The 13,406-nt window shown below is 41.0% G+C and overlaps 1 protein-coding gene across 2 annotated transcripts in view; it reads right to left on the bottom strand.

Moving 5' to 3' along the window:
* Positions 1-13,406, bottom strand: part of RASGRF2 (Ras protein specific guanine nucleotide releasing factor 2) — a 230,593-nt gene that overhangs the window by 165,068 nt on the left and 52,119 nt on the right. For both annotated transcript variants that reach the window (XM_073887438.1, XM_025866592.2), the window contains exon 2: positions 435-541. In XM_073887438.1, coding sequence (XP_073743539.1) covers positions 435-541 — 107 coding nt within the window. The remainder of the gene's footprint in view (positions 1-434; positions 542-13,406) is intronic.

Raw genomic sequence — 13,406 nt, 5'->3', positions numbered from 1 at the left:
AAGCCAGCTCTGCCACTCACCAGCTGTGAGACCTCAGACAAGCAAACCAACCTTCCCGGCTTCATTTTCCTTCTCTGTAAAAGGGGGCAATTATAATACCCACTCTCAGACTGTCGAGAGGATCAGCAAATCAATACATTTAATAAATGCCTTAATTGAGAAGCGCTTAGAAGAGTACCTGGCACATAGGAACAATTGACAAAAGTGACCTATTGTTATTATTGTTGTTGTTGTTATATACATTACTTTTCATCTTTAGCTAGAATATAGCCATAGAACGCTCAAAGAATCATCTCACACATCACTAAAGAGGGGGTACCAAGGGGAAACCCATCTTGGAATTGCAAGTCCTCCCAAAACTACAGCCAACAGTGAAAACCCCAGTGTGAGAGACCCAGCCAATCCAGTGTCACACAGAGGGTTCGAGCCCATACCTGGCTTGGTGAATGGCCTCCATCCACTCTCTACCATCCTGCTCCTCCTCACAGCGCAGCTCCAGAGCTTTCTGACCTTCATGGCCAAAGAGAACAGTAAAGTAATACTAGAGAGAAAAACAAACAAAGTTTAGTTTTATTTTTCAACCATGACCGCATAATATAATATTTCCCCTACAAAGGGTATATGTTTAAAAAATGAATCAGCAGTATATAAATCATATTTCAAAATGTAGTATCACTCCCATTCCACTTGGCAATGACTTTGCACCTAGAAGATTCAACAGGTTTCATCTTAACACCCTTCTGTAAGAGTCAGCCCACAATACCTCACTAGATACAGAAAAGATATTTGATTAAGACTCTACACAGACACATGATTAAAATTCCTTACTGAAATTTCTAAACCTAATAAAGGATATCTAAAAAAATTTACTATGTTTTACCTATTGGTGTACTATTACAAGCAACCCCTCTGGGGCTCCTGGGTGGCTCAGTCGTTAGGTGTCTGCCTTTGGCTCAGGTCATGATCCCAGGGTCCTGAGATCAAGTCCCACATCAGGCTCCCTGCTCAGAGTCCGCTTCTTCCTCTGCCCCTCCCCCCTGCTTGTGTGTGTGTGTGTGTGTGTGTGTGTGTGTGCCCTCTCTCTCTCTCTCCCTCTCTCTCTCAAATAAATAAATAATTTTATTAAAAAGCAACCCTTCTAAAATCAAAAATAAGAAAAAGATGGTAGTTATTGACACTTCTATTTACCAATTCTGCCTGGAGAGCAAGATAGAAAAATAAAGGAAAAAAGGCACAAGAAATGGAAAGCAAGGGAAAAAAATCATTTTCACAGCTGATATAATTGTCTATATTAAAAGCTCATTGAAAAACTATTAGAATAAGAACACTGAACAAAATAGTTAAGTACAAAGTCAATACACAAAAATTTATTGCCCTTTGGTAAAATATCGACAAACACAAAGCTTAATTTTGAAAACACAGCATTTGCAATAACAAATACAAGTAACTGAAGACTGAGTCTAAGAAAATGTGTTTATCACCTCTAAGAAGTAAATTAGTCTATAATTTCAATGTATTCCAATAAAAATATCGGGAGTTCTTATTTTTGGTAGAATGTGACAAATTGAATCTGAAATCTGTGCCAGGGGAGAAGCTTTCACTTTAAAGCAGTCTGTTTGAGGCCGGACACATTAATTACCAAACTGAGACTGTCTGGAAAGGAAATGTGACTGGAGAGCTTTTTATTCTACGAAAATGATCAGAAAATACACTGGACCTGCCCAGGACGCCTTCCTGGTGCATAAAAAGAGCCAGGCCACAGAGCTGCTCTAAGGGAGAGCCAAAGCCAAACACGGGGCTCCTTCTGTCACACCACCTTCCCACCCACCCCCAGCCCCGAGCTCTTGTTTCTTCAATGTGACAGGTATGTACTCATCTTCTTCAAACAAATTAAAAACCTTCAGGGCAATAATCCTAGAGATAAGAATTTCCAGCATAAGGGAAAAGAGAGAGCGAGCGAGACAAAGCAAGAACCAGTCTCTTAATTACAGTGAACAAGCTGATGGTGGCCAGAGGGGAGGTGGTGGGAGGATGGGGGAAATAGGGGATGGGGGTGAAAGAGGGCACTTGCTGTGATGGGCACAGGGTGCCGCGCGGAAGTGCTGAATCCCTCTATTGTACACCTGAAACTAATAGAACGCTGTATGTGAACTAACTGGAACTAAAATAAAAACTTAAGATAAAAAAGAATTTTCAGCACAATTTTACCAAAAAGAAGAAAACGGGCTAAGAGACTTCTCGGGTTACCTGTACATAAATGACCAGGCCAGTGAGGACTCTGAGTCACGCCTGCGCGGTAATCCACCACACTTCCCACGGACCATCCTAAGCCCTGTAAATGGCAAGCTGTCTTTAGTTCTTAAACCTCTTGTGCAGCCAGAGGACCAAATGCCAGGAGCCAGGGGGAAATAACCTGATGAAAAGGCCACGGAGAGTGAGAAGAATTGAATTTAGCACTGCATTCAATAAAGCTCCATTTAAATTTGAGAGGAAAAAAAATCAAAACTCAATACTATAACAAATCAGTGTCTTAAAGGTCAATCCTACAAGTGATGGCATTTCAGTAACTGCTGGCTACTGTCCAAGCTCAGCTGTCCAGACCAGGGAGAGGAAACGCTTAACGAACTGGCCCAATCTATTGAAAGGCTGCAACCGGCATCTCGACAGCAACTGCTACTCTGAAACCCAATTAAAAGCCACCTTTCAAAGACAGCGAGGCAATTATATTAGCAGAGGACATCCAAAGGTTAGACCATGTCTCAGGCATAATGATGATGGTTTTGAGAAGTACATGTTACATTTCTAGGAGTTCACTTAACAAATTCAGTTCAACTACAAAAAATTAAACAGTGCCTCTGCATGTACCTGCAAATTATTTAGTTTTAACCACTCATCAAAGTTTTCTTGGTGTAGAACATTCTGGCCTCATTCTGATATGACCTTAGTATACCATGGATCTATGTGTCAGGCCTGGCGCTTTAAAGGTCCCCTCGGGGATCAGAAGTAGCAGCAGATACCCCTGACAGTACCCTGTGACCTTGGAGCTATCCTGCTGCAGGAACCTGGAGGAGAGGTTCCAAAGTACTGGGTCACTGTGAAATGCGAGGAAGAATTAAAACAGTGATGACCTTGTTTATGTTTTTAAATTTAGCATCTACAATGACAGTGAGTTTCTCTTCCTTTTCTTCTTAGATATTCTCACCTGTTTCCCAAACCCATTTCTTCAGGCAGATTCTCTCCTATTAGACAGCATTTCAGTGAGATCCAAAACTGAATTCACTGCCCTCCCTCTCTTCTTCCTAGCCCCCAAACCTCCTCCTCCTCCCCTCTGCCCTCACAACTCTTCCTTCTCCTCTGGTGTTTTCTCTGTCAAGTGAATCTTTATTCAATGGTTGCCCCAACTAGGAACCACAAAGTCATCTTCAACTTCTCCGTCTCATCGCCCCCACATTTGGTTTCACTAAGGCTCGCTCGTAGGACTCTCTTCCGGCTTCTTTTATCCCTCACCTAGACTACTGTAGCAGCTCTACCATCAGGTGACAAATACGACAGCTTTGAAATTCATTTGAAATTCCTTTATCTAAAGCTGACCTCCCTCCTTCCTCGTATCCTGGCCATTATGACAGCCCAAAGTGGAGGGTTAAAGGCACTTCCCGAAGGAAGACAGAATGACCTAGAGAAGTCCCGATGAGTTGGGAACACAAGGACAAGTGTGGAGAGAAGAAGTGGTCAAGGTAGATAGAGAAATCAGGAGATGGAGACACATATGGTACAGCTTCTCCCCACTCAGGGCTAAAATCCCAGAAGAGGGTGAGGAGTTGAAAGAGTTGATAACAAAAACCAAAGGCCAAGGAGTTTCTGTATCACTTTCCCTTCAGGGATCTAGAGGAGGCGACCTCACAGAACATCTTCATGCCCCGCCCCCCACTCTCAAGACAAAATGGGGTGGTGACTGCATAGGTGGTGACCATATCACATAAATCAGCAAAACTGGTGTCACAGCAGTTGCGTGTTAAAAAAAAAAAAAAAAAAGGCCCAAGTTTTGAGGTTGCTATCCAAAGCCTGACTAGCTTCTAAGCAGTGTGGACATTCCCCCAAGGACACTGTGGAGGACCACGGAGGGAAGGGCATTGTCATAAGTTCCTGTGGGATAAGGTAAGGGGTATAAAGGCCGAGCAAAAGCCACGGTGGGACCATGTAGGCAATACGGACAACCAGGCCCTGACTGATCTGGGAGAAAACAGACTGCAAGTTAGAGCAGCCACATACTTCAGCAACGGCTGCCAACAGATGGCCCAGGCAGAGCGGGAACACCGCCAGACCACAGTCAGCAAGGGCTGCCCCGACCTTTGACTGACACACACACACACACACACACACACCCTCAAGGCCATGTGAGACTCCCATTTACTGAGACGCCGTCTCAGTGGGGTGCAGAGAGAAAAATGAATTACCAAAAGAGACTTTCCACATTACTGGAGCAGACTGAGTTTCCTACTCTCAATGAAATGTAGCTTCTTTTTTCTCCACTTATTAAGTGGAGAGGCGGTCTGAAGGAGAAGGTAGGGTCAAATTTAAAAAAATATTTTCTTTGCACATCTAAGTGTAGTGAAGATAAATCTGTGACCCCAATTCCAGTCTTATCCAACTCCCTCCACCCAAAACATGGTGGCCAGAGTCTTTCTAAAAGATAAATCAAGCTTCCCGTGTCTGCTTATGAACCCTTACTGGTGTTCTCAAACACTAAGAGCCAATCTTATGCAGGCTGAAAATGCCCTTCACTAATCAGTTCCATTCTCCATCTTCCACCTTGTTTCTGTCTGTTTCCTTCGCGGCATGCCACACCCCGGCCACACCAAGGGATCACTCCCACCAGAAGACAAGCTCTTTCCTCAGCCTCACCTTACTGACAGAATTATGGGTGTGAATCCTGACTCCCCAAGTGGTAATTCAAGAACTTGGGCAAGTCACATAACTCTCCTGAGCCTGAGTTTCCTCAGCAGATGATGGCGTAGACCTGACAGGATCAAGTTAGCTGATGCGCAGTGTCTGGCGCACAGTAGGCGCTTCACAAGTGTTCACTCCCTTCTCTATCAGTGTATCTTTGTCTTGACACACCTCGTTTCTTCTTTCCTCCCCAGCCTCTTCTCCACCTACGAGTTCTTACCAAACTTTCATGACTCATGTCACCGAAATGTCAGTCCTCTAAGAATCCTTCCCCGGTATCTTCTGGCAAGAGGGAGTCACTCTGTGCTCCCGGTTTCAGTACCCCGTGTACCCTCTCACATCACCTTAGAGGTGTCCTCCTGTGTGCCTCTCTTTCCTGACATTCTGGTCCTTTTGCACCCTTGATCCTAGCACTGTGCTAGCACGCACAGAGCCCCCAGTACTGTTTGATAAACAAATAATCATCAGTAAAGAAACACGAGGTCTAATTAAACTAACCAATTTGCTTCAAACAGCCACAGGTGATGATAAATTTCATGACTTTATAATCATATCCAGGCGGCCACGCAGAGAAGGGATTTAAAAAGACTGCTGAAACTACCAATATATCTTTTTATCCTAAGTATGGAAAGTCAGAACACCATGATGATCTCACCAACACCCAGGAGAGCAATAAGAACAGATACCACAGGTTGGCAGTTTCACCAAAGAGTCTTACCTCCTACCTACAATGACCGTAAAAATGCCAGAAAGAACACAACGAACAGACCTAGCACATTTAAATGTTCGGGGTCTTTTTGGAATCTATTGTAGCTTTGTAGGAATTTTCATTTTTCTGGTTGTTATTATAATGGGTTTGCTGCTGTTTATGTTATGTGTTTTTGCAGAGAGTACAAATGTAACCCAATATGAAAGCACAAGCTCACTTAAAACTCTTGCCCTTAAGCTCCTACAAGTTAGAAACAAATTTATAGCTACCAGTGGCAATTGCTGAGGAATAGGACTACAGGACCACTTCCACTTTCTACATTTCTATATTGTTCAAATCACAATAAACACATACAGCTATGTAGCCAAAAAAAAAAAAAAATATGTTCATTCCACTTTTAAATTGTTGGAGTCACTTACAACAGACACATTCGGCTCTATAATGAACAATAAAGACACCTATTTTAAAAACTATGTTCACATCTTTATAATAGAACCTATATATCTAGAAAAAGTAAATTACATTGGTCAAATCAGTGATGTTCAAGGCAGATTAAAGCCTACCGTGGTTTTTTAAAAAGTATAGAGCAGAAAAATAACTTCTTTTTAAAAATGCTGTTGCATGCCTATTATTATTTGGATGGTACTGCAGGATTTTAAATTACTACATATGCTCTTGAAATTTTTCACTTTTAGATTAAGAGAAGCAACACCAACCCTCTGTCTTCAGCCACTGGAGTCAGAAAATCCTCCTGGTATTCCTTTCCCACTGCCCCTGCCAAGGAGGAGGGCTAGGAGATGCCCCGCAAGAACCCACGGTGGTCTTCTCCTCCGGGCCTCCCGGTAGCATGACCCTGCAAGTCAGACACAGGATGCATAAAGGAATGGGTGCCTTCCAAATTGCCCCTGGATGGGTGACTTACACCCATGGGACTAGGGATCCTGATGGCCAGCAGCCTGGGGGGCAGTGCCTCGGGGATCACAGCAAGGATCTAACACGGGATGGAGCTCTCCATCCTCACCAGGCCTTGGGGTCTGGCCTCTGAGTCCCTGGGAATGTGAACAATACTATTCGGTGGCCCTTTGCAGCACAGAGTGTATTTCTCCCCATTCCCCTCATGGGTTGCTATGGCCATCCAGTCAAAGGGGAGACTCCAAGTGTTTCAGGATGTAGAGAGAAAGCTGTGTACAGCAGTCTAGGTCCATTTCCAAAGTGATAATAAAGTATACGGTCCTATTATTCCTCCTGTGATTCACTACCTCCTGCTCTTTCCCGTTCTTTCTGTAACTGCTTGTAGAGTGGAAATGAAATACATCCGAAACACTTGCTATACTGATGCAATTGAGCTTTATGTGCTCTATACTACTCATTTTGACTCTGAGGAGCTCAACTTCACCCAACCTGACAACGAGCTATCTCTAGCATGCACAGGAACCCCAAATAATGTTTTCCTAGCATATGACTGGCCCTTCGAAGAGAAAAGTAGCCCAACCCCAAGCCCTAGAGGCACAGACAGATCCTTCTAAATCTGCCACGTTGCCATGGCCCTAGCAGGAGAGAGACAGAAAGACAAATGAAAAATAACAGTTAGGTGGACATAAAAAAGGGGGAAATACTTCATGTTTCTTGATACCATGCTCCTCCTCAAATTCTCACTCCCTGGTATTCCTGTCATTGAGATGTCACTTGTAAGGTACCCTCTGCCCACAGCATCTGCTCACCATTGTGCCAGCTGGTGGGGCACTAACTGAAGAGAAGTCTAAAGCTTTATGCCCTTAACCCAGCTCCAGCGGATCTAGGAGAGAAAACATTTCACTCTCCTGCCTTAGTGATTGTTTTTATCTCCTGGGATCATTTCTTTACCACAGCTCTATCCCATAGGCACTTTTAGCTCCAAAGAAGATTCTGTGTAAATGAAAGGAGGCTGGTTTCCCAACTACTTTAGAGACTCCATCTTTTCATATCACAGTTATATGGTGAAGCTCTTCACTGTTAAAACATGTGAAATCATCCAACTACCTCCTCCTGGTGTTCTTAGAAACAAAGATCTAAGATGCTGAAGGCTTTCCTCCTCCTGTTGGTTTACTTCCTTTTTAACTCTAGAGATTCAGAGACCTTGCCATGGGCATATTCACTTCAGTGCAAGCCGACTTCACAGATAAACTCCAGCATCTGAGCCCGCAGTGCGATTCAGCAGAAAGAGCCCCAGGCTAGAAGGTGGGACATCAGGTTTTTCCTCTTGCCTCTGGAGACGAAGTGTGAACTGTGGTAAGTTCTTGTGCTCATTTTGTTCTTGGACCAAGGTGAAGACAAGGCCACTTCTCCTACTAACCCCTAAGGTAAAGATCAAATGCAATCGTATATATCAAAGTACCATGAGAGGCATGAAGCACATCTTATCATTGTTGTGGGAGTGGAATGGCCAAATCTCACTTGGGAACCTGTCATCTCAAGTCTTCCTAGGACACTGGACGTGGTCCAGATCCACAAATCTGGGTAATTCAAATGTTCCTTCCCTTTTTCCCACTGTTCTTTTCGGATAAAAGTGCATGGGAAAGGGGCGCCTGGGTGGCTCAGTTGGTTAAGCGACTGCCTTCGGCTCAGGTCATGATCCTGGAGTCCCGGGATCGAGTCCTGCATCAGGCTTCCTGCTCAGCGAGGAACCTGCTTCTCCCTCTGGCTCTCCCCCCTTTCATGTGTGCTCTCTCTCTCTCATTCTCACTCTCTCAAAATAAATAAATAAATCTTTTAAAAAAAAGTGCACGGGAAAAAGAAGAAAAGGATGTATTAAAATTATAAGCCAGCACACTGGGTACTTGGTAATTAAGAAGAGGTCATACTTTTTGTGGTGGTGGTTGTTGGTTGTTTTGTTCTTGTGGAATTTTTTTTTTGTGGTTGTTTGATATTCATGATGAAAAGATCCTTAATTCTGCCAAAGACTTAGAGAGGAGCTTGAAGCTTCAATGACATGCCAGAGTTTGCTTAATGATTTGTCCCAACAGAAGCCAAAGCACTGATTGTGAACTTGAAACTATGAGTATGACAAAGTAAAATCCACACTAAGCTGTAAAATCAGTTTTTAAGAACTGACTCAAAATATATTCTTCTATTAGACATATTTTAGGTTTTAATTGAATAAGAATTTAACTTAGAAACCAGCTCAGGGAGTAAGAGTTTAACTGCCTCCTACTGTGGTTTTCTACAACAAAAATACATTGTGTCTGGCTTCCAAATTTCATAAAGAACAGAGTTAAATTAGACTGTACCCATTTAAGAGTGACAAAGACAAGATGCCAGAAAACCTGTCATTTTAAGAATGGCTAAAAGAACTCGATATATTTGGTGGCTCTTCAAATCTTCAAGAGGCTATCATATAAAAATTGGAACAGAGAAACTTTCCATCGACCAAGGGATCTGAGCTCCCATAAATCACCAAGCATACTGAAATGTATGAAAAGGTAAGCATGATGGCTTACCAGGAAGTCATCATCCCTGACTGGCAAGGGAGACAATAATCCCTCTCTATGTTTCATTAAGTCCACACAAGTTCCTGTCTTTCTTTTGCATTATCACTCCAGACAGAGATGAACATTGTTGAAGATAACATCTGATCTACGTGACTGACTTCACCCCACCTCTAGCCTTCCCATTTACTTACTCTCTTGAGAGAGAGAGACATCTAACTCTGGTCAGCCTAGAGCCACTGACTGAACACACTTGAGAATTCAGTCACCATTGTCACAGCCTTCTCTCACAGCGAGATGACGAAACTTTATCACCATGCCAATATCCATTCCATCCTGGCCTCTCACGAACTAATCTAGAACTCTTAACTTCACAAGCTCTAAATAATGAAACCCCAAAAGCCCCTTTACTTCATACCATTCTCGTCACTTTCTCATTTCAACCACTGATTTTATTTATTGTCCATTTGCCAACCACATTCTCATTTATGCAGAAGGTATATACAATAAAAATGTATGCTGTTATTACCCAGGGTAGTTAGGAAAATACTTTGACACAGAGACAAGTCCTATAGACTGCTTGCTGCAAGCCTATTCTTGAGGTGCTCTGTCAAAGAGGCACCGTGGTTATGCCAAACCATGGACAGAGGAAATGTGGATAATGAGATAGACTTGGGATTTATCCTATGTGGCTCCAGAAGACACAAAGAGGAATAACAGGTTAAAGTTAGCGATTTAGGAGACCTTTCCAAAACTGGAATGAGATGCTGCCACTAGTTGTCCATCTCTCAGTGGTGTTTAAAAAGGGATGCAAATAGAAGGTATTGCAAAAGTTATGCAACAGAAGAGGCATATAAACAATGGTTAGACCACTGTTTTGACTTTGTTATTCAATATCTCAATTTTTATTGCATGGAATTTGCCAAAATGGAATAAAAGAAAATACATATCTAAGTAAAGAAATAATCAGTGCCTTTTAAGAAGTAAGGTCTTTTATGACATTGTATCAGTCGATGGTACAGCGTTCTGGGATGGAGCCCTGCGTTGGGCTCCCTGCTCGGCGGGAGGCCGGCTTCTCCCTCTCCCACTCCCCCTGCTTGTGTTCCCTCTCTCACTATCTCTGTCAAATAAATAAATAAAAATTAAAATAAAAAAAAGACCCAAAAGACTCCACCAAAAAACTGCTAGAACTGATAAATGAATTCAGTAAAGTCACAGGATACAAAACCAATGTATAGAAATCTGTTGCATTTTTATACATCAATAATGAAGCAGCAGAAAGAAAAATTAAGAAAACAATCCCATTTGATATTGCACCAAAAATAATAAGATACCTAGGAATAAACCTAACCAGAGAGGTAAAAGACCTGTACTCTGAAAACTATAAAATACTGATGCAAGAAATTAAAGATGACACAAATAAATGGAAAGCTTATGGATTGGAAGAACAAATATTGTCAAAATGTCTACATTACCCAAAGCCGTCTATACATTTAATGCAATCCCTATCAAAATACCAACAGCATTTTTCACAGAACTAGAACAAACACTCCTAAAATTTATATGGAACCACAAAAGACCCCGAATTGCCAAAGAATCTTGAAAAAGAAAAAGAAGCTGGAGGCCTCATAATTCTGGACTTCAAGTTATACTACAAAGTTGTAGTGTACAAGACAGTATGGTACTGGCATAAAAACAGACACATAAATCCATGCAACAGAATAGAAAATCCAGATATAAACCCACAACTATATGGTCAATTAAGCTTCAACAAAGCAGGAAAGAGTATCCAATGAGGAAAAAGTCTCTTCAACAAATGATGTTGGGAAAACTGGACAGCAATATGCAAAAGAATGAAACTGGACCACTTTCTTAGAGCATACACAAAAATAAACTCAAAATGGGTTAAAGACCTGAATGTGAGACCTGAAACCATAAAAATCCTAGAAGAGAGCACAGGCAGTAACTTCTCTGGCATTGGCCACAGCCACTTTTTTCTAGATCTGTCTCCTGAGGCAAGGGAACACAAAAGCAAAAATAAACTATAGGGACTTCATCAACATAAAAAGCTTCTGCACAGCAAAGGAAACAATCAACAAAACTCAAAAGGCAGCCTACAGATTGGGAGAAGACATTTGCAAACGACAAATCTGATAAAGGGTTAGTATCCAAAATACATAAAGAACTTACAAAACTCAGGAAGGGAAGGGCTTTTTGCTACTATCTCCGTATCTAGAAGACAGGTTATAACCATAGGTCTATATGGGCGTTCTTGTAAAGTACCTGTGTTTGTTGTGAGCAGGGTTCATTATTTTGTAACATCTAAGCTTTTTGGATGTCCTGCAGTGATAAAGTATGATAAATGTACAGCTAGTGAACTAACCAACTTATAAGTTTCTTTTTGTTATAATTGATAGGAAAGAAGCATCTTGGACATGGAATTGTTAAGCTGTCTCTGAGAAATGTATGTCTGGGCTTACTCATTAGGTTGGCAGCAGAGGGGCAGAAGGAAATATAAAGGGAAAGATGTATGCAGATGTGTTCATATTTACATTTTAATGATAACTATTAATGTGTGTGCATCTCCTTTGGCTGTACTATAGGAATACATTAAGTGATTCAATGGAAACATACCTCCTTGCTAATATTTGAACAGTATAGATTGGCTAATGAATTCTTTTAGAAGCATTATACATTGTGTACCCTGTTATTTTATGTCTCATTTTTAAGTGAACATTGAGGGAATGCAGTATTTTAACTGTACCTTTGCCAATATCTTTATCTAGAGGCCTGTTGCCATTTTTGTCTTTTATGAAATTTTTGCTGCCGAGAAAGGCAGGATTATATACTTTCCTTTCAAATTGAGTTGGTGTAGTGTATTGTCAGTTATCAAAATACTCTTAATTTTGAGATTTTTGAAATGGTAAATATTCATGGTGAGTAAAAAAGCAGGATACATAATTGTAGGATCTTAATTACATTAAAATGCTTAGCTGTGGATATACACACATGGGACCTAGAAGTCAAACTATAAACTGCTTGAGATTATGGATGACTTTGTTCTTTGCTTCTTGTGTTTTTCAGTTTCCTTTTACGCACATGTTAACCTTTAAAAGAAAAATTTTTTAAAACCTAAAAAAAAGAGAACTTATAAAACTCAACACCCCCCCAAAAAAAATCCAATTAAAAGTGGGCAGAAGACATGAACAGACATTTCTTCAAAGAAGACATCCAGATGGCCAACAGACACATGAAAAGATGTTCAACATCACTCATCATCAGGGAAATACAAATCAAAACTACAGTGAGATCAACTCGCAGTGGTCAGAATGGCTAAAATCAAAAATAAAGGAACAAGAGCTGGTGAAGAAGTGGAGAAAAAGGAAACTTTGTGCACTATTGGTAGGAATGCAAACTGGTGCAGCCACTGTGGAAGACAGTATGGAAGCTCCTTAAAAAAAAAAAAAAATAGAACTACCCTATGATCCAGTAATTCCACCACTGAGTATTTACAAAAAAGTTATTCAAAGGGATACATGCACCCTATGTTTATAGTAGCATTATTTACAACAGCCAAGATATGGGAACAGCCCAAGTGTCCATCAACTGATGAATGGATAAAGAAGATGTGGTATACAATGGAATATTACTCAGCCACAAAAAAGAATGAAATCTTGCCATTTGCAACAACATGAATGGAGTTAGAGATTATAATGTTAAGCAAAGCAAGTCAGTCAGAGAAAGATGAATACCATATGATTTCACTCATGTGGAATTTAATAAACAATGCAAATGAGCAAAGGGGGGAAAAAGAGAGAGACAAACCAAGAAACAGACTCTTAACTATAGAGAACAAACAGATGGTTACCAGAAGGAAGGAGGGAGGGGGGATGGGTGAAAAGGTTATGGGGATTAAGGAGGGCACTTGTCATGATGAGCACAAGGTGATGTATGGAAGTGTTGAATCACTGTATTGTACACCTGAAACTAATATAACACTATGTTAACTAACTGGAACTAAAACAAATTAAAATAAAAATAATTTCAAACTCTAGTCAATTAAGTAATTAATTAATAATCATTCTCACTAAGAATATATTCAAGAATATTCCTAGGGATATTTCTTATTTTACATATTAAGTGTCAAAGCAGGCAATAAAATAACACACTAGCACATTTCAGTTGCTGCCCAACACAGGGAAGACGGAGTTCAGAGACTGGGTGTGAAACAAATTTCATAAAAAAAAAAAAAAAGAGAGGGGCGCCTGGGTGGCTCAGTTGGTTAA

Source organism: Callorhinus ursinus, unplaced genomic scaffold, assembly GCF_003265705.2.
Source record: "Callorhinus ursinus isolate GAN/ISIS: 27379988/994484 unplaced genomic scaffold, GSC_fseal_2.0 scaffold3, whole genome shotgun sequence".
Taxonomy (NCBI): Eukaryota; Metazoa; Chordata; class Mammalia; order Carnivora; family Otariidae; genus Callorhinus; species Callorhinus ursinus.
Note: the sequence above shows the minus strand (reverse complement) of the source record. Positions and strands in the feature narration are given on the sequence as shown.